A 21,826-nucleotide genomic window follows, 5' to 3' on the forward strand; every position below is an offset into this window, starting at 1 on the left:
TAAGCAGCTTTCCTTTTAGGTCTTGGCTGAGACCTAAAGTCTAGAAATTAGCCAAGAGGCACCCCAGAGGGCATTTTGGGTCTGGTTTGGACTGGGCAGCCCCCATGGTCCTGAGGCAGGCAGTCCGGAGGCAGCAGGAGCGTCCTCTCACTGCCACATGGAGTGCGGCTACGGTGGCTTCCGGGAAGGTTGGACGTCTCCTAGTCCCCGGTGCCGAGGTCACAGTTGACCGGAGGGAGCCCCTGACATGGCCGCGCGTTTGGGACAGGGATTCCCAGAGGGGGCCTGCAGGACAGGGGAAAGCTTACCCAGCAGTGATCGAATCAAGTCTTGATTTTGGTGAAAACAGCTCCCGGCACAGAGAGGAGGTCCCGGCTCAGAGGAGAGGAGAGCCTACCCGGACAGGCGGGGGACTGGGGGAAGCTTCCTCCCAGGCTTTCAGCAGCAATGTAATGTAAATGAGGGAGTCGAGCAAGAAGACACCAGGCATATGAGAACAAAGGCAGCCTTTATTGGGCTCATGGGAGAGGTTAACCGGTCCTCTAGCAGGAGGGCCGAGGAAGTCGCGCTTGGGGCGAGTATCGGGGGCCTTTTGTAGGGTGAGGTAGGCGGGGTTTGTAGGTTTCGGCTTTCTTGAGGTAGGTTTCGATTTCTGGGGAATAACATGTTCAGGAGCTGACGCAGAGCGGGCGTTCTTCGGCGGGTGCGGGCTTTTTTTGCGCGCTGAGTCTTAGCAGGAAGTGAAGGGCAGGGAGTCCTAACAAAGGGCCTGCCATGCCAGGTGATATCGCCATGTTGGGTCTGAATTCCTGCCTAACTACAACCCGCTTTATGTTCATAATGTATGTCGTCAAAATGAATACTCTTCACTTTAGAGGCTTATATTTTCTGAAAGACTTTTGACGTAATTGCATGTATAATGCTTTTATTAAGTATGAACTCTCTGATGCTGAGATGTGAACAGGTATTAATGGCTTTTTCACATTCTGTATATTTGACATTTTTTTTTCTAGTACAAATCGTTTCCTGTGCAATAAGGTGTGAGCATTGGTTACAAGTTTTGCCACATTCTTCACACTACGGTTTTTAGCATGAATTATCTTATGTACAATGAAGCGTGACAACCTTTAAAGGTTTTGTTACATTCTTCAGATTTCTAAGATTTCTCTCCAGTATAATTTCTTTTATGTTTAGAAAAATTTGAGGTGTTTTCAAAATCACTGTTACATCTTTTAGGTTTGTAGAGTTTCTCACCAGTATGAATTTTCTTATGTACAGTAAGATTTGAGGACTGGTTAAAAGCTTTGCCACATTTTTCACATTGGTAGGGTTTCTCTCCAGTATGGATTCTCTTATGTCTAGTAAGGTGTGCGGACTGGTTAAAGGCTTTACCACATTCTTCACATTGGTAGAATTTCTCTCCAGTATGAATTACTTTATGTGTAGTAAGGTGTGAAAAATGGTTAAAGGCTTTGCCACATTCTTCACATGTGTAGCGTTTCTCTCTAGTATGAATTTTCTTATGTTCAGTAAGTTTTGAGGATCGATAGAAAGCTTTGCCACATTCTTCACATTTGTAGGATTTCTCTCCAGTATGAATTCTCTTATGTGTAGTAAGAATTGAGGACTGGTTAAAAGCTTTGCCACATTCTTCACATTTGTAGGGTTTCTCTCCAGTATGAATTCTTTTATGTGTAGTAAGGTTTGAGAACTGCTTAAAGGCTTTGCCACATTCTTCACATTTGTATGGTTTCTCTTCAGTATGAATATTCTTATGTTCAGTAAGGTTTGAGGATTGGTTAGAAGTTTTGCCACATTTTTCACATTGGTAGGGTTTCTCTCCAGCATGAATGCTCTTATGTCTAGTAAGGTGTGAAGACTTGTTAAAAGCTTTGCCACATTCTTCACATTTGTAGGGTTTCTCTCCAGTATGAATCATCTTATGTGTAGTAAGGTGTGAGGACTGTCTAAAGGCTTTGCCACATTCTTCACATTTGTAGGGCTTCTCTCCAGTATGAATTATCTTATGTCTGGTAAGGTGTGAGGACTGGTTAAAGGCTTTACCACATTCTTCACATTTGTAGGCTTTCTCTCCAGTATGAATTATCTTATGTCTGGTGAGGTGTGAGGGCTGGTTGAAAGCTTTGCCATATTCCTTATATTCATTGAGTTTCTCTCTAGTATGAATTATCTTATGTGTAGTAAGGGTTGAGGACTGATTAAAGGCTTTGTCACATTCTTCATGTTTGTAGGGATCCTCTCCAGTATGAATTATTTTATGTGTTGTAATGTGTGATGACAGGTTAAAGGCTTTGCCACATTCTTCACATTTGTACGGTTTCTCTCCATTATGAATTCTTTTATGTTTAGTAAAGATTAAGGATCCATTAAAGGCTTTTCCACAGTCTTCACATTTGTAGAAATTTACTCTAGTACAAGTTATTTTACGCTGAGTTAGGTTTGAAAACATGCAAAATGATTTGCCAAATTCTTTACATTTAAAAGGTTTTTTTCCGGTGTGTCTTATCTTATGTCCATTTAAATTTGAAAATTTATGAAAGATTTTCATATATTCATCACAATGAAATAGTTTGCTCTGGGTAGCTGGCAAACATTGGTTAAGTCCATTGTAACCTCCTTTTTGCACCTTGCACTCATCCACACTTTTACCACATTTTCTTAACTGTAAATTCTCATGTTCACATTTTCCATGTCTTCTCAGTGTCACTTTTTGGAAAGAATCTTTTATGTTCTGCTCTGGTGAAAAGTCTTGGGCAAAATGAGAACAAGTAACTGAAAGAAATAAAAATAACAAATGACTTAACTTGATAGACTCTAAATATACTTTACAAATCCAACCTATACCATTATACAAATTACACAAGCAAGATGGCATAGCAAAATACCAAAGGCCCTAATTTCTTCTTTTTTTTTTTTTTTTTTTCTGAGATGGAGTCTCAATCTGTCACTTGGGTTGGTCTGCAGCAGCATGATCTCAGCTCACTGCAACCTCTGCCTCCCAGATTCAAGCAATTCTTTTGCCTCAGCCTCCTGAGTAGCTAGGATTATGGGCATGCACCACCATGCCCAGCTAATTTTTGTATTTTTAGTAGAAATGGGGTTTCACCATGTTGGCCAGGCTGGTCTCAAATTCCTGACCTCGTGATCTGCCCACCTCAGCCTCCCAAAATGCTGGGATTACAGGCATGAGCCACCGTGCCCAGCCCAAAGGCCCTAATTTCTTAATAGAAATATAAATGTAACAAAAACACATTGATCAAAATACATTTGTGGAAAATTTATAAATTAGTTAAGTGTGTGAGCAGAATGCAAAGAGCCACATAGAAAGAAAAGTCTGTTACATTTACCCAACACAGATCTTTCTGCTCCCCAATATAACATAATATCTTTAAAAGTAAATTGCCAACTTCAATTATTTTGCATATAGACGTATACCTGAGAGCGGATAATTTATAAAGAAAAAAGGTTGGCAGGACACGGTGGCTCATGCCTGTAATCACAGCACTTTGGGAGGCCAAGACAGGTGAATCAACTGAGGTCAGGAGTTTGAGACCAGCCTGACCAACATGGTGAAACCCTGTCTCTACTAAAAATACAAAATTAGCCAGGCATGGTGGTGCATGCCCGTAATCCCAGCTACTCAGGAGGCTGAGGCAGGAGAATCACTGGAACCAGTGAGGCAGAGGTTGCAGTGAGCCAAGATTGTGCCACTGCAGTCCAGCCTAGGTGACAGAGTGAGACTATGTCTCAAAAAAAAAAAAAAAGAAAAGAAAAAAAGGAAAGAAAAAAAGAAAAAAGGTTATTTGGCACACACTTTGGCAGACTGTACAAGAAGTGTGTGCCAACATTGGCTTCTGGTGAGGGTTTCACAAAGCTTACAATCATGGTGAAATGCAAAGAGTAACTGAACATACCACATGGCAAGGGACAGAGCAAGTGTGAAATAATGAACCAGTTCTCATTTAAATTAACAGAGGGTAAAGTTTTTGATTACCAAGAGGTTGATGTCAAGCCGTAACACCTCCCACCAGGTTCTGCATCCAACATTGAGGACTGCATTGCAGCATAATATTTGGGGATTGTGAACATTTAGGTTATATCATAAACCAACAAGGCTTGACAGACACGTAAAAAATTTCCAGTTAAAAGCAAGAAAATACACAATATTCTTATTTGCACCTGGTGTATTCTGTTAGGATACACAACAAGTCTTATTAAGAATACCAGGTGGGTGCTGTGGCTCATGCCTATAATTTCAACACTTTGGGAGACCAAGATGGGAGGATCTCTTCGGGTCAGAAGTTTGAGACCAGCCTAGGCAACATAGTAGTACTCTGTCCCTACAAATAATCAATAAATTAGCCAGGCATGGTAGTGTATCTCTGTAGTCCCAGCTACTCAGGAGGCTGAGGTGAAAGGAGCACTTGAGCCCCGAAGGTTGAGGCTGCAGTAACTGCACTCCAGTCTCGGTAACAGAAAGAGATCCTGTCTCAAATCGACAACAACGACAACAAATAAATGCAAGAAAATAAAAATTATACACCGAATGTTTTCTGACTAAAACTGAATGAAATTGGAAATTGAGAGCACAAGTAAAACTGGCACATCCAAATATATATGAAAATAACACATACTCTTCAACATAGTTTTACTCAAGGGTCAAAAAATTTAATTTTTCAAAGATGTCTATACAACTTACAGTGATGAATACATTCAATATAATTTCTATAAAAATCCCCAAAGCACAATTTTTACAAGAATATTGTTTAAAATTTTTTAATTTGATTATAAACTAGAGCCAAACACTCATGAAAAAGAACAAGGAGGTGTTATATATCTGGATTTTAAAATATATTAATAGCTACAAATATAAGGTGGTACTGACACAAACACAGATAAACAGATGAAAAAACAGAATAGACAGCCCAGAAATACACTCTTCAGTATATGATTAAATAATCTTTTACAACGTTGCCATGAGCACACAATAGAGAAAAGACAATCTCTTCAAAAAATCATGTTGAAAACTGGACACCAACACTGATGAAGCTGGATTCTTTCTTTGTATCATATACAAAAAATATTTTAAATAAAATACTTAAACATATAAAAATTACTAACAAATCTCTTAGGAAAAAAAGAGAAATGACGTGATGTTGGTCTTGGCACCATTTTTTTTTGATATGACATTAAATGCATGAACAACAAAGAAAAAAGTAAGTACACTACACTTCAAAATTTCCACACATCAAAAAAACATTAGAGCGATAATACCTTGTAGAAAATAAGCAAAAATATTTGCAAATTATATGTGATAAGAGTTAACTGTAGGGAGCTAAAGGCCCGAGGGTCATGACCAACTCAGCATTCCACTGAAGGCTATGTGATCAAACAGCAAACTGTTTATCATGAGTGCAGGATGTAGGCAAATTCACATCTGTGCCTGCCACCAGAAGGTTTGCTGAGGGCAGTCACTCCCTGGTGCCGTGCCGTGCTCCTTGAGGTTATCTACTGGAATATCTGGAGACTACTGTTCAAAGAATGCAGTCGTGCAAGCCTGCCCTAAGTGACTGACAACCACCCCCTTCTCCCTTCTCTCTCTCTCTCTTACTCAATAAATACCAAGGGCTATCGAAGTTCAGGACCCTTGTTCACTAGAAGCAAGGAGCCCCCTGACCCCTTCCTCCAAATATACTCTTTTGTTTTTGTCTTTATTCCCGCATTCATCCTCCTTTGTTCAGTCAAGCAAGGTCCATGGCAGTTAATACTGAGAATATATAAACAAGTCTTAAATGGACTAATAATTGAAATTCGTTTTCATCAAAAAAATACAAAAATGGGAAAAAGCGTTTGAAAGGACACAGGAAATTACATTTGTACAGAAATGCATAAAAATCACGTGAAAAAATCAACTCAAACCAATTAGAATGGCCACTATCAATTTTTTAAAAACATTAAATCTGTTGATGAACTGAAAACCCGTTACCTGTTGGTGTAAAACAAGGATGCAGCCACTGTTTTTAAATGTTATAAATGTTACTCAAATAATTAAAAATGGAATTATTAAATACAACAATTCAATTTGTAAATCGATATGCAAACTCTGCAATGCAGGACCTAGAAGGCATATCTGAACACTGATGTTTACTGTACCAGTATTCACAAAACCCAAAAGACTGAAGTAACCCTTTCTTGACTGATAAATATATCAACAAATGTAACATATAAGTACAGTGGAATATTATTCAGCCCTAAAAAAAATCTTGACACACTTTAAGACAAATTTTGATAATATTATGTCACCTGAAATAAGCCAGTAACAAAATGGATACTATATGATCTCATTTATAGGAGATATCTTAAGTAGTCACACTCATAAAAACAGAAAGTAGAAGGATATTTGTCAAGGGCTGGAGAAAGGGTAAAATGTTCAGCTGTTACTTAATGGATATTGAGTTTTAGTTTTACAAGATGTAAAATTTTCAGAAGTCTTTTGCATAACAATGTGAATATACTTAACATGCCTGATATGTACAGCTTTTTTTTTGAGACAGGGTCTCATTCTGTCATGCAAGGCAGAGTGCAGTGGCACAATTATGGGTAAGTGTAGCCTCAAATTCCCAGACTCAAGTAATCTTCCTCCCTCAATCTTTCAAAGAGCTGGGACCACAGTTGCACCCAACCATGCCTGGGTTTAAAAAAAAAAAAAAAAAATTGTAGAGAGGGAATCTCCATATGTTGCCCAGGCTGGTCTCAAACTTTTGGGATCAAGCAATCCTCCTGCCTTACCATCCCCAAATTCTGGGATTACACATGTAAGCCACAACCATGCCTGGCCCTGAAATGTACACTTCAATAGACATAAGATGGTAAATTTTATGTTATGTGTTTTTACAATTAATTTTTCTCAAAATAAATCTGAAAAAATACAGAATCATAAATCTTTTCATAAATTATCTTCAAATCACAAAAGTATTTCTTTCACACAGAGCAAATATATATTCATCATTAAACACATGGTGAAAATAAAACTATTTCCATGACTACTCAATTGGACAAGATAAAACAACCACTGAAAATTAAGAAAAAAAAAAGTGGCAAGGGGGTGGGCCAGGCACAGTGGCTCATGCCGGTAATCTCAGCACTTTGGGAGACCGACGTGAGCGGATCACCTGAGGTCGGAAGTTTGAGATGAGCCTGGCCAACATGTGAAACCCCATCTCTACTAAAAATACAAAAATTATCTGGGTGTGGTGACATGCACCTGTAATCCCAGCTACTTGGGTGGCTGAGACTGGAGAATTGCTTGAACTTCGGAGGCAGAGGTTGCAGTTAGCCGAGATCATGCCATTGCACTCCAGCCTGGGAGACAGAGTAAGACTCCATCTCAAAAAAAACAAAGAAAAAGAAAAAGAAAAAAAAAATCAACTAAGAAAGAATATATACAAGATAAGTCATAACCAAAATTGTGGTTATATTTATAGATAAACACACAAATATATATACTGTCATTGTGATAGACATATGGCTGATGTATCTCTTAAGTAAATCCCACATTGACTTAAAATGTACAAACAGAATTGCAAATTGTCTGAAATTATAATACATATGTAAAATTTAAAAGCACAAGAAACTAATATTAAGAAACCTACACTAAAAAAACACACTAGTATGAACTGGAAAACAATAATGAGAGAAATGTTTACTCAAAATACGGTTTGCAGCCAGGTGTGGTGGCTCATGCCTGTAATCCCAGCACTTAGGGAGGCTGAGGTGGACAAATCTGACCTCAGAAGTAGGAGACCAGCCTGGCCAACACGGGGAAACTCCATCTCTACTAAAAATATGAAAATTAGCCAGGCCTTGTGGCATGTGCCTGTAGTCCCAGGTACTCCGGAGGCTGAAGTGGTAGGATCCCTTGAACATGGGAGGCAGAGGTTGCAGTGAGCTGAAATCACTCCACTGCACTTCAGCCTAGGCAACAGAGTGAGACTGCATCTCCAAAAAAAAAAAAAAAGACCGGGCGCAGTGGCTCACACCTGTAATCCCAGCACTTTGGGAGGCTGAGGTAGGTGGATCATCTGAGGTTGGCGGTTCAAGACCAGCCTGACCAAAATGGAGAAACCCCGTCTCTACTGAAAAAAAAGTACAAAATCAGCCAGGCATGGTGGCATATGCCTATAATCCCAGCTACTAGGGAGGCTGAGACAGGAGAATTGCTTGAACCTGGCAGGTGGAGGTTGCAGTGAGCCGAGACTGCGCCATTGCACTCCAGCCTGTGCAGTAAGAGCAAAACTCCACCTCAAAAAAAAAAAAAAAATGTGGTTTGCAATACTGATGTACCATTAAAAATTTCTCTAAATAGGCCGGGTGTGGTGGCTCACACATGCAATCCCAGCACTTTGGGTGGCTGAGGTGGGTGGATTACTTGAGGTTGGGAGTTCAAGACCAGCCTGACCAACATGGTGAAACCCCGTCTCTACTAAAAATACAAAATTAGCCGGCCGGTTTGGCACATGGCTGTAATCCTAGCTACTCGGGAGTCTGAGGCAGGAGAATCGCTTGAACCTGGGAGGCAGAAGTTGCAGTGACCCTAGACTGCGCCATTGTACTCTAGTCTGAAGACAGAGTAAGACTCCGTCTCAAAAAAAAAAGGAAACAAAAACAAAAACAAACTCTATTCTCTACATCAATGTAATATGTGACTGTGTACTCACAGAAGTCAGGTATTTTGAATAACTGGCATGTGCTCCACGGCAGTAAAATTTCAAAGAAAATGAAGTGCAATCATAAACAGAAGATTCTAATGAGAAATGTTTAATAAATAAGCATTTAAAAGAAACTAATGAGAAACTTTTAATAAGCATTTAAAAGAAACTAGAGACAATTTTTTTTTTTTTTTTTTGAGACAGAGTCTCGCTCTGTCACCCAGGTTGGAGTGCAGTGGCACGATCTCCGCTTACTGCAACCTCTGCCTCCCGGGTTCATGCCATTCTCTTGCCTCAGCCTCCTGAGTAGCTGGGACTACAGGCGCCTGCCACCATGCCTGGCTAATTTTTTTTTTTGTATTTTTTGTAGAGATGGGGTTTCACCATGTGAGCCTGGATGGTCTCTATCTCCTGACCTCGTGATCTGCCCACTTCGGCCTCCCAAAGTGCTGGGATTACAGGCGTGAGCCACTGCACCTGGTCTGAGGTTGGAAAATTGCTTCAGGCCAGGATTTCAAAACCAGCCTGGGTTATGTGGCAAGACCCAATCTCCAAATTAAGTGCCTTTAGGAGAGCTTTGAGATCCACGGAGGGAGTTGTGAAACTGCTAATGCCCAATTCTGAGGAAAGCTCATTTTCAGAAGGCAGGTGGCAAACTATAGAACTCCTGTTTTCCAGTGTAGACCAGGAAATGGCCTACCCAACTTGGTCTTCTGATAAATCTGAAATTACCCTGTAATCATCTCATACTTTTCCCAGCCACAGTCTGTAAGAGGTCACACCCTTTCAGAGGCCTTGAGAAAGGTACCCACTTATAGCCATGCAGCAGGCCTGCAGACCTTGGTCCCTGAAGCAGTTCAATGACTCAGTTTCAGATACCTGAGCCACAGTTCACAGCCAGTTCTGCCTATGTTAAAGCCCACTCAGTGACCTGGAAAAATCCTCTCTGATACACAGTGAATGCCATACTCATCCACATTCTTAAATAAGACTTACCATATACAGACCTGACTGCAGAAACCTGCCCTAGTGTCTGCCCTACAGGTCAAAGTCTTGAGGGAAATTCAGTCTGTCCAAAAAATAAAATGTGAATTACAACTACCCAAACCCCTTGTAAGAAGCCAAGTGAAGGTGGACCCCAGTGCAGACCCAGCAGCCTTGTGACCAAGCTACATCCCCTTTCCACTACAAACCCAGAGGGCATCTCATGACCCTGGGGGCCCAATAAAAGATCTTTACCTTCTGAAAACAGGTTATAAAAACTTGAAGAGGTGTTTGCTTTTTCAAGTTTAAAGACACTAATACAAAACTGCATTTTGCCTATTGTCAATGCTTCTATTTTAACAAAGAACATTAAGTATGTGGCAAAAGAATTAGTCAAAAAAATGAAAAAGAGCCATTGAAACTGAAGACAAGGGCCGGGCATGGTGGCTCACGCCTGTAATCCCAGCACTTTGGGAGGCCGAGGCGGGTGGATCACAAGGTCAGGAGTTCGAGACCAGCCTGGTCAACATACTGAAACCCATCTATACTAAAAATACAAAAATTAGCCAGGCATGGTGGTGCGTGCCTGTAGTCCCAGCTATTTGGGAGGCTGAGGCAGGATAATCGCTTGAACCTGGGAGGCAGAGGTTGCAGTGAGCCGAGATTGCGCCACTGTACTCCAGCCTGGGCAACAGAGTGAGACTTTGTCTCAAAAAAAAAAAAATCTTATTTACGACAGCATTAAAATAAATTTCTGAGAAGAAATGTAATCAAAGAGGTAGAAAATCTTTACAATGAAAGATATATCAATGAAAGAAATTAGAAAAAACACAAATAAATTGGAAATATTTCATGTCTATAGATTGAAAGAATAAATACTGTTCAAGTGCCATGTTGGCCAGGCATGGTGGCTCACGCCTGTAATCCCAGCACTTTGGGAGGCTGAGGCAGGCAGATCACGAGGTCAAGAGATGGAGACCATCCTGGCCAACATAGTGAAACTCTGTCTCTTAGTACACTAAAACAAAAAATAGTTGGGCGTGGTGGTGAGCTCCTGTAGTTCCAGCTACTTGGGGGGCTGAGGCAGGATAATAGCTTGAACCTGGAAGGGAGAGGTTGCAGTGAGCCAAGATTGTGCCACTGCACTCCAGCCTGGCGAAAGAGTGAGACTTCGTCTCAAAATAAAAAGTGCCATGTTAATGGCACTTAGATCTATAGATTCAAAAAATGGCATTTGATCTATAGATTCAATAAACTCCCTATCAAAATTCTAGTGGCGTTTTACAGTAATGAAAAATACAAGTCTAAAATTTATATATGAAACTACAATAAACTTTGAATAGTGAAAGCACTCTTGAGAAATAAAAACAAAGCTGAACGACATCATACTTTATAATTTCAAACTATATTTGAAGACTATAGTAATACAAACAGGATGGAATGTGCAGAAAAATGAACAAAAACCTACTAATCTCACACATTGCAGAGGTGATGCAAAAAGAGAACTTAAAAAATAGTTTAACATAGAGTTTCTCAAAATTATGCAGATATCTGTGTGTCCCCCAAAACAATGGAAAAGCACTCAGATTGTGCAGTCTCTTATATGCCATTAAGAAGACTTTGGCTCTCACTCTAAATTAGAAGGCAGATCACTGAAGGGAAAGCAGAGTCCTAAGAGAACTTAAAAGCGTAAGACAGAAGACGCTGTTATGTGAGAGCAAAATAGAAAAACTCGGCCAGGTGCTGTGGCTCATGCCTGTAATCCTAGCACTTTCAGAGGCCAAGGTGGGTGGATCACCTAAGGTTAGGAGTTCAAGACCAGCCTGGCCAACACACAGTGAAACCCCGTCTCTACTAAAAAAAAAATACAAAAATTAGCTGGGCATGGTGGCGCACACCTGTAGTCCCAGCTACTTGGGAAGCTGAGACAGAAGAATCGCTTGAACCCTGGAGGTGGAGGTTGCAGTGAGCCGAGACTGTGCCACTGCACTCCAGCCTGGGTGACAGAACTAGACTCCATCTCTCAAAAGAAAAAAAAAAAAGAAAAGAAAAACTTGGGCTTTCCAGAAGTGAGCTGAGATTGAGACTGTGCCACTGCACTCCAGCCTGGGTGACAGAGTGAGACTCCATCTCTCATAGGAAAAAAAAAGAAAAGAAAAGAAAAACCCAGGCTTTCCAGAAACTATTTCCTTTGGAACATAGCTTCCCAAATCACATTATTAAGGACTAGCTTTTTCTTTGACCTTTAAACCGTTCATCTATGTTATCTGTTGTATTCACTTTCACTCTCACCTACCTGGTTTGGCCACCATCCTATGTCTCTTTCTAGTCCAAGGCTCTTTTTCTTGCTCCAGACAGGTGATCAGATCTGGCTTAGAGACAGCAATACCTGTTTTATTGAAAATAAATAACATAAATCTTGCTCATATTCTCTAATCACCAACATGGCAATGTGCTCAGTAAAGAGGGTGAAATAGAAGATTCTTGTAAATCAATTCCAAAATATTGATTTACAAAAGAAATTTCTAAATATTTAGAAAATATTTTAAATTTGTTAGTTCTTAATTTCACCGTCCAGTCCAGTACAACAAATCAAAAATTAGTGTTGGTAATTAGATTTTAAAGTGTGGGCAATAATATTTTATGCCACTAAACTTCTGGAATTACCACTCTAATCTAGAGTGAAGAATACAGATTAGCTCAGGAATGCAGAAAGTTCAGGTCAAGATGAAACAGCTTAAAGAAATTCTTTTCTACAGAGATGAAACCCTAAGATTTTTATAAAAACAGGAATCTGAAACTCACTTATGCAAAGCATAAATTACCTAAAAACATTACACAAAAAAGAAAAATGAAATCTGTAGGATATAATAGGAATTCTGTATTGAAGTTATCCTCACCCAAGAAGACCAGGTTTCTGTAGTTCTCTAACATCACATTCCTATATAAATTCTGCTGTATAGTGTCCAGGCATTGCCACTCCTCCAGAGAGAATTCTATGGCCACATCCCTAAATTTCAATGGTTCCTGAAAAACACACACACACATACACATACATATTTACAAAGTGGCCATGGAAAGAATTTATAATTTGACTCAAGGTAAAATAAGAAAGTGAAGAGAACTGGTTCTGACTTACATAAATGACTGAAATTATCCAATAAAATAATTTTTTTTACACAGGAACATTCTCTGATCTATTCTCTAACTATGAGAAAAGAAAGACGCATTAGATCTATAACACCAGACCTAAATAAATTGCCAGTCAGAACGGTAATTATTAAAAAGTCAAGAAACAATAAATGCTGGTGAGGCTGTGGAGAAATATGAATGCTTTTACAATGTTGGTGGGAATGTAAATTATTTCAACCATTGTGGAAGACAGTGCGGTGATTCCTCAAGGATCTAGGACCAGAAAAACCATTTGACCGAGTGATACCATTCCTGAGTATATACTCACAAGAATATAAATCATTCTACTAGAAAGACTAATATGTTTATTGCATCACTGTTTACAATAGCAAAGATATGGAACCAACCTAAATGCCCATCAATGATAGAATGGATAAAGAAAATGTGGTACATACACAACCATGGAATACTATGCAGCCATAAAAAGGAATGAGATCATGTATTTTGCAGGGACATGGATGCAGCTGAAAGCTATTATCCTCAGAAAACTAACACAGGAACAGAAAACCAAACACTGCATGTTGTTACTCATTAGTAAGAACTGAACAACGAGCACTCATAAACACAAGGAGAGAAACCACATACACCCGGGCCAGTCGGGGTGTGGGGGGATGAGGACAGAAAGAGCATTAGGATAAATAGCTAATGCATGCCGGGCTTAAAACCTAGATGATGGGTTGATAAGTACAGCAATCCACCATGACACATGTATACCTATGTAACAAACCTACACGTTCTGCACTTGTATCCCAAAACTTAAAGTAAAATAGAAAAAAATATATATTATAAAAGACTATACTTAGAAATAAATAACAAAAATTTTTCAATTTTTTTTTTTTTTTTTTGAGTTGCAGTCTCGCTCTGTCACCCAAGCTGGCGTGCCATGACATGATCTTGGCTCACTGCAACCTCTGTCTCATGGGTTCAAGCAATTCTCCAACCTCAGCCTCCAGAGTAGCTGGGATTACAGATGTCCGTCACCACACCTGGCTAATGTTTGTATTTTTAGTAGAGACAGGCTTTCACCATGTTGGCCAGGCTGGTCTCAAACTCCTCACCTCGTGATCCACTTGCCGTGGCCTCCCAAAATGCTGGGATTACAGGCATGAGCCACCTCAACCGGCTTATAAAAGTTATAGTTAAAAGTGCTGAGATACAACAAAAGTAAAAAGAAAAAAGATTATGTTACAGGGCACTGTGCCTGAGATAACATATTATGTAATTTAATTTTTATAACACCCTGGGAGCTGGTACTGTTTAATAATTCCCAAGATTTAAAGTCCAGCATTTTTATTTCTTCTGTTTCTCTGTCATTTTTTTAAAAAATATAAACAATAAAAGCTAAATATAGACAGAAATGCAGAAAGAATTTAATGTATTTTAGAAAAATTTATATTCTTTATGTTTACTTTTTTGTGACTTGTGGAGCAACTCCTAGATCTGTAGGAACAGAAAACAAGTTGCTAGATAGAATGCAAGTACTAGTTTCAATAAAAAATTATAACCCTAAAATATATACTTTATTTTTAAAATTTATTTGCTTTTGTGTTTCGGGAATTGTAAGCACCAGCTGTAGAAAGGCAGCAGAATTCACCAGTCAAAACTCTGATCTCCACTAATCAGTTCTATGAGGCAACACCTCAGGGTAGGGCCAGACCTATATAAGGCCTCCAAAAAGGTGAACCTGAGCAGAACTGGGGCAGGGAGTGGATTCTATGTAGAATTCTGTTCTCTATGCCACTGGGATATTTCCAGTTCTGTTTTTCCTAAACTGACCTTAAAAAAAAACTTAAATCTCAGAGTTTGTATAATTTTAACCTTTCTTAGACACTGCCCTATCAATTATATGTAACATATACTAATAAGCAATTTAAACAAATTTATAAAGGTTTTCTAGGGTAATTTTATTAAAAGATAAGTATGTATTAACAAGGTAAAAGAAATAAATATCCCTTTAGGTGATGACATCACAAGTCACAATTATATAAAGAAAGTGGCACAAATACAGCCCAAGTTTTCTGCACACATCTGTTTATTGTACCAATTATATGATGTTTAATTTAACCATTATCCAGCTGTTAGTCTAGACTAAAAGCTCCTGGATTGTAGGGACCTTGACTGCTTCATCTATTTTTCTTTTTTTTTTTTTTTTTTTTGAGATGGAGTCTCGCTCTGTCGCCCAGGCTGGACTGCAGTGGCCGGATCTCAGCTCACTGCAAGCTCCGCCTCCCGGGTTCACGCCATTCTCCGGCCTCAGCCTCCTGAGTAGCTGGGACTACAGGCGCCCGCCACCTCGCCCGGCTAGTTTTTTGTATTTCTTAATAGAGACGGGGTTTCACCGTGTTAGCCAGGATGGTCTCGATCTCCTGACCTCGTGATCCGCCCGTCTCGGCCTCCCAAAGTGCTGGGATTACAGGCTTGAGCCACCGCGCCCGGCCTTCATCTATTTTTCTAATGGCCATATGAAAAGAAAACAATTTAGCCGGGCGTGGTGGCACATATCTGTAATTACAACTACTCGGGAGGCTGCCTCGAACAGCCTGGCCTCGTGGTCTGCCCGCCTCAGCCTCCCAAAGTGCTGGGATTACAGGCATGAGCCACCGCGCCAACCTTTTTGACTCCCATACATTTTTTAATAGAAGGAAAGAGAAACTGGGAATGCCACGGGCCAAAGCTCTTCCCATTCATGAACCCGGCATCCGTCTGGATTCTTCCCTGACGACCCTCCCATGGTCCCTGCACAATCCGGGAGAGACCCGGCGTTGCGGGTGCGGAGCTGCCCAGAGAGAGCTGCTGGCCAGGACGCAGTCACTGACCAGGGAAGAGACAGGACGCCCGGGGGGCTGGCTGGCTGCGCAGCCGCCATCTTATGGTCGAAGGGGACTAAGGCTGACCCGGGCGAGAACTCAGGGCGCAGACTGTGGAACTGACTGCGGCGAGGTCTGCGTCTCGCCATAGCCCCTTCCCCTCTCTCGGGATGTCGGATCCGGCATTCTCACCATTTCTAGGTTTCCGGGGACCCTGGCGTCTTAGATATGGATCTCCAATACCGCACGTCACGGAGCCACAGAGACTCGGCCTCTAGAAACAGAGGACACAGAGCAGTGAAAGCAAAACCTGGAGCTCCGGCTGCAGAGAGAGACAAAGGCCCCGCCAAACCCGGAAGCCGCCCTGTCCGCTCTACCTGCATTCCTGATTGGACAGTTCCCAGCCCAGCGTCCCTGATTAGATAATAAGTAAAACCCCACCCCCTCAGATCCTGAATGACAGAAGATGTGATCAGATGCTCGGCTGAATGAAGACTAACAGCCTAAGTTGCAGCCTTTTCAGACAGGGCTCCCTCCCAGAGCTGAGCTGGGCCCACCCAAAAGGGTATTTGCCTTTAACCTTCTGTGTAAGGTCACATGCATTTCAAATAATAGACTAGATAGCTATTCAAAAATAAATACATATATAATAACAATTATTTTAAAATTTCAGCTTTTATGACTGTCCTGGTTTCTGGCAGCCATAGTCCCTACCCTGACAGCCCCCAGCCCAGATGGCATTCAAATCTTCCTGGATGGGCTTGAAGCCCGTCACTCACCCGCTCTTTAGCACTGCCTTGTGTTGGTTACTCAGGCCCTGGGAAAGGAGGTGGGGATTGTAGGTCGAGGGTGGGAACCGCCTCACACCCAGAGTTCATCTGGTCTCACGCCAGCAAGTAAGCCCATGAAGCACAGCTCTAGACGCTGAGCGTTGGCACCTCCAGCTGCACTTTCTATTTATATATCAGGGTTTTTTTTTTTTTTTTTAATTTTTATTTATTTATTTATTTTTAGATGGAGCCTTGCTCAGGCTGGAATGCAGTGGCGCAATCTCAGATCACCACAACCTCTGCCTTACGGGTTCAAGCGATTCTCCTGCCTCAGCCTCCCGAGGAGCTGGGACTACAGGTGCGTGCCGCCATGCCTGGCTAATTTTTGTACTTTTAGTAGAGACGGGGTTTCCCTATGTTCAGGCTGGTCTTGAACTCCTGACCTCGTGATCCACACCCCTCAGCTTCCCAAAGTGCTGGGGTTACAGGTGTGAACCACCGCGCCTGGCTATATATCAGGTTTTTAAAACCATAAACAGACACAAAAGCAGCCACTTTGATTGAGGAGAAAGTGGGAGCCTAAAGCAGCTGACCCTCAAACAGCTCCACCAAGCCCCAGGCCAGGCCATCTGAACCCTCCAAGGCCACATGATAGTTACAGAGGATGACAGTTCCCACAAGTGCTTATCAAGCACTGTGCTAGCTTCTCAGTCACAGAGTCTCAGAATTTCTCCTTGCCAATACCCTGTGAGGGGAGGCCCTGACTCACTAGAGCACAGGAGGTTCCTAAGCTCTTCCCAGGAAATGGTTAACAAAGTGTGGAGGTGGGGGAAAGCCCAGTCAGAACAAGTGACTTCCCAGGGTCTCCCTAGACTCCATCCCCTCCTCCACATGGGGCCAGGAGGTGAAGCCAGCAGCCTCCTAAACCCCTCCATCCCACTCTCTCCTTGGTCAAAGTGGCTGTTTTTGTGTTTGCTTATTTATGGGATTTCAAAAACCTGATTTTTTATTTTGAGTAGCTTCGGGCTTGTGTGTATTTGTATAGGCTTTATTAGAAAGAAAAGGGCTTAAGACAATAACATTTTTAAAATGTCTCAGTGGGGAATAGACTTCCATGTCATGAACGATATTGCTGACCTCCTTCTGCTGCCTTTGTGCAAAGTATAAATAGTGTGAGAAATGGCATGTGCTGGGTTGTGGTTTCAGTATGGGAGGGCAGTTCCTTAAGATGGAAACCAAGTCTCACTGAGCTGTAGAGCCGCACTCACCTTTTATCACATTCCCCACCATAGTCTTTCACTCTTCTTCTGTGCTTAAATTTCTTTCAATATACTTTATTTATTTATTTTTTTTAAGACAGAGTTGTGCTGTGTTACCCAGGCTGGAGTGCCATGGTGCAATCTTGGCTCACTGCAACTTCCGCCTCCCAGGTCCAAGCAATCCTCCTGCCTCAGTCTCCGAAGAGTTGGGATTACAGACGCGGGCCACCACGCCGGGCTTATTGTTGTAGGTTTAGTAGAGTAGGGGTTTCACCATTTTGGGCAGGCTGGTCTCGAACTCCTGACCTCATGGGATCTGCCCACCTTGGCCTCCCAAAATGCTGGGATTACAGGTGTGAGCCACCATGCCTGGCAAACATATATATTATTTTGATTATATATATAAGGTGTATATATACATATATATAGGGAATATATATGTGTATGTTTGTGTGTGTATATATATGTGTGTGCGATTTTGTGTGTGTGTGTACACATAGAGGTCTCACTCTGTCACCCAGACTGGAGTGTAGTGGCTGAATGAAGGGTCACTGCAGCCTCAACCTCCAGTGATCCTTCTACCTCAGCCTGTTGAGTAGCTGGGACTATAGGCATGCAACACCAAACAAGGCCAATTTTTAAAATTTTTGTAGAGACTGAGTCTCACTACATTGCCCAGACTGGTCTTGAACCCCTGGGCTTAAGCAATCATTCCACCATGGCTTTCCAAAGTGTTTCGATTACAGGTGTTAGCCATCAAACCCTGCCAACAATATTTTTTAAAGAACTGTTACAACCAAATTATGAGCTATAGTTGTGCCACTGCATTCCAGCCTGAGCATCAGAGTGAGACCTTGTCTCCAAAAACAAAACAAAACAAAACAAAACAAAAAATTTATGACCAAATTAAAATTCTAAGGTTGTGTCCTCTGTGTCCCCTTCCTGCCCTGTAAGCTATCACTGTTAAATATTATGGGTATTGAGAAAACTGTTAGATATTATTAAGAAATTCCTATATATCCTCTAAGTGAGATAACGTATTCTGATGTGACCCAATATTTCCTCACCCCTACCTCCAGAGTCTAAACTAGCAAATCAAATCAGGACACCCACAAAGAATAGCTGGTCATTTTCAATTAGAAAATTAAATACCCCCATTCGTGAGAGTAATCCAGCGATTTTAAAAAAGAGAAGCCAAACTGAAATGCAGTATAGTCAGGGCACAATTACCCTGGAATAGCCACTTCACACGGAATGACTGAGGAGCCTTTCTTTCTTTCTTTCTTTTTTTTTTTTTTTGAGAGGGAGTCTTGCTCTGTTGCCCAGGCTGGAGTGCAGTGGCGCGGTCTCGGCTCACTGCAAGCTCTGCCTCCTAGGTTCATGCCATTCTCCTGCCTCAGCCTCCCAAGTAGCTGGGACGACAGGCGCCCGCCACCACGCCTGGCTAATTTTTTGTATTTTTAGTAGAGATGGGGTTTCACCGTGTTAGCCATGATGGTCTCGATCTCCTGACCTCGTGATCCGCCCGTCTCAGCCTCCCAAAGTGAGGAGCCTTTCTAAGATGAACAAATTTGGGTAACTGTAATTCTTTCTTTCCTTTTTTTTTTTTTTTTTAGTAGAGGCGGGGTTTTCACCGTGTTAGCCAGGATGGTCTCGATCTCCTGACCTCGTGATCCGCCGATCGGCCTCCCAAAGTGCTGGGGTTACGGGCTTGAGCCACCGCGCCCGGCCTTTTTTTTTTTTTTTCTCACTGCAACCTCCGCCTCCCGGATACAAGCAGTTCTCCTGCCTCAACCTCCAGAGTAGCTAGCTGGGTTTCCGGCGCACGCCACCACGCCCGGTTAATTTTTGTATTTTTTAGTAGAGACGGGGTTTCACCATGTTGGTCAGGCTGGTTTGGAACTCCTGACCTCGTGATCCTCCCGCCTCAGCCTCCCAAAGTGTTGCGATTACAGGCGTGAGCCACCGTGCCCCGCCCGGTAACATAATTGTTTCTACACCATTCTCAGCCTGGGCTGCCCCCCACCCCCGCCTCATTTCTAATGGCCATCCCACAATGTGGTCAGCAGCACAGTACAGCATGGTGGGAGAGGGGCTCAGGGATGGGATGAGGTTCTTTCCTGCATTATGAAAATCATTAAAAAGTGGTTTAAAAATTTCCAAATGGGCAGGGCACGGTGGCTCACGCCTGTAATCCCAGCACTTTGGGAGGCGGAGGCGGGCGGAACACCTGGGATCTAGAGTTCGAGAGCAGCCTGGCCAACATGGTGAAACCACATCTCTACTAAAAATACAAAAAGTACCCGGGTGTGGTGGCGTGCGCCTGTAAACCCAGCTACTGGTGAGGCTGAGGCAAGAAAATCATTTGAACCTGGGAGGAGGAGGTTGCAGTGAGCCCAGATCGCACCACTGCACTTGAGCCTAGGCAATGAGAGCGAAACTCGGTCTCAAAAAAAAAAAAAAAAAGAAAAAGAAAAATCCAAATGTTCTTTTCTTACCCTTAAGTAGCAAATAAGATGCATTATACAAGACCCTGGTAAGGAAAAGAGTAAGTGCATTCATGTCTCAGCTTACTTCTTAATTAACTGTAATTCCCTGTGCATGTTATCTTACCTACTTTTAGCATGTTTTCCCGTCGGTAAAATGCACTAATGCCGAGTGGGGCGGGTGGTGTTATGAGTGCTGTTGCTTTATCCAATCAGTGGCGCTGACGCGGGAACCGCCTAATCAGGGGCGCCGCCGGAGGGGAGGGCGTGGCTTCCGACATTCGGCGGGGACTTTGCTTTTTGCTCTCTCCCGAGTTTGGGATCTGTCTCTACTGTTCCGCATCTTACACCGCGGGAGCCTCCGGTGACTCTGTCACAGCCTCTGTTGACCTGTAATCTGCAGGGAGATGCACAGCTAAGATGCCAGGACATCCTGGAACCTGGGAAAGGGTGAGTGTGCGGGGTTGGGCAACCCGAGAGGGGAGACCAGGCTGTGAAACCAGCAGGACCGGCCTCTCCACAGTCCGCTCCCGGGTCGCAGACCAGAGTCTCCTCTGGCGCAGCTCCGCCTCAGGCCCCTCTGGCCGCAAGATGGTGGCTGGGCCCATACCCGGACCCCAGCGTCCCGCCCGGTCCCTGCGGCACCATGTCTGGACCTCCCTTAGGAGCTCTTCAGGCAGCCCCAATTATTTCCCAGATTGTTCAGGGATGCCAGGCGGGTCATCAGGGCAGAATCCCGACCCGGTGTTTGCGTGGGAAGAACTGCGGCGGGTGAGGGTTCCCAGTCTCTTTTGTGAAACATTTTGTTTGTTTGAGACGGAGTCTTGCTCTGCCGCCCAGGCTGAAGTGCAGTGCTAGATCACGGCAACCTCCGCCTCTCAGGCTCAAGCGATTCTCGTGCCTCAGCCCCCAGAGAAGCTGGGATTAGGGAACTGCGCCACCACTCCTGGCTAATTTTTGTATTTTTAGTAGATAAGTGGTTTCGCCATGGCAGAAAATGGTCTGGAACTCCTGGCCTCAAGTGATCCGCCAGCTTTGGCTTTCCAAAGTACTAAGATTAGGAGCATGAGGCTCTGCGCCCAGCCCCTTCTCTTAAAAATTAAAGGGAGTCAATGTTAAAAGGTTAACGAGTTTATTTGAGCAGTGATTGGTGAAATGGAAAGCACCCAGCCATAATATGTGGCCCACCTGAGCGGCATAAAGGAAAGAGTTTTATAAAGGGCATGTGAGAAGGCAAACCAAATTCAAGAATTGCTTACAGTTATGTAGTCACCTTATTTGTATGATTCAGGTGGAAATTTCCTGGTTATGTGATCAGAGGTTAATTGCAAGTTTATGATCGGTTAAGCCTGAATTTTGTTTCCGCCTAAAATAGTAATTTATAAGAAATAAACTCGAGTTAGGTTTTACATTTTTTACTTATGAACAAAGGGCACTAGACTCACTTCAGTCTTTTTTTTTTTTTTTTTCTTTTTGTGAAGAACGGGGTCTCGCTATATTACCCAGGCAGGTCTCGAACTCCTGGGCTCAAGCTATCCTCCCGCCTCTGCTTCCCTGAGAGCTGGGATTACAGGCTGAGCCACCGCGCCGGTAGAGCCA

The 21,826-nt window shown here is 42.5% G+C and overlaps 2 protein-coding genes across 8 annotated transcripts in view; one reads left to right on the forward strand and one right to left on the reverse strand.

Annotated features, from left to right (window-relative positions):
• Positions 1–491: 491 nt before the first annotated feature.
• Positions 492–16,071, reverse strand: ZNF681 (zinc finger protein 681). 2 transcript variants are annotated; one of them, XM_031660304.1, is made up of 4 exons: positions 15,905–16,071; positions 12,614–12,740; positions 12,010–12,102; positions 492–2,793 (listed from the first exon to the last, which is right to left on the reverse strand). In XM_031660304.1, the coding sequence occupies exons 1-4, from the start codon at positions 15,905–15,907 to the stop codon at positions 1,157–1,159; spliced, it is 1,860 nt and encodes a 619-aa protein (XP_031516164.1). In that variant the 5' UTR covers positions 15,908–16,071; the 3' UTR covers positions 492–1,156. The 2 variants fall into 2 exon arrangements, with proteins under 2 accessions (XP_031516164.1, XP_031516165.1); XM_031660305.1 differs by lacking the exon at positions 12,010–12,102.
• Positions 16,072–20,153: 4,082 nt separating this feature from the next.
• LOC101020199 (zinc finger protein 28 homolog) overlaps positions 20,154–21,826 on the forward strand; it is an 85,323-nt gene continuing 83,650 nt past the window's right edge. For 2 of the 6 annotated variants that reach the window (XM_031660311.1, XM_031660310.1), the window contains exon 1: positions 20,155–20,677. In XM_031660311.1, the coding sequence (XP_031516171.1) occupies positions 20,648–20,677 (30 nt within the window). In that variant the 5' untranslated portion in view covers positions 20,155–20,647. Of the gene's footprint in view, positions 20,678–21,826 lie in introns of all 6 variants that reach the window. The other 4 variants (XM_017952831.3, XM_017952836.3, XR_002518798.2 and 1 more) reach the window with 3 other exon arrangements.

This window comes from Papio anubis, chromosome 20, assembly GCF_008728515.1.
Source record: "Papio anubis isolate 15944 chromosome 20, Panubis1.0, whole genome shotgun sequence".
NCBI lineage: Eukaryota > Metazoa > Chordata > Mammalia > Primates > Cercopithecidae > Papio > Papio anubis.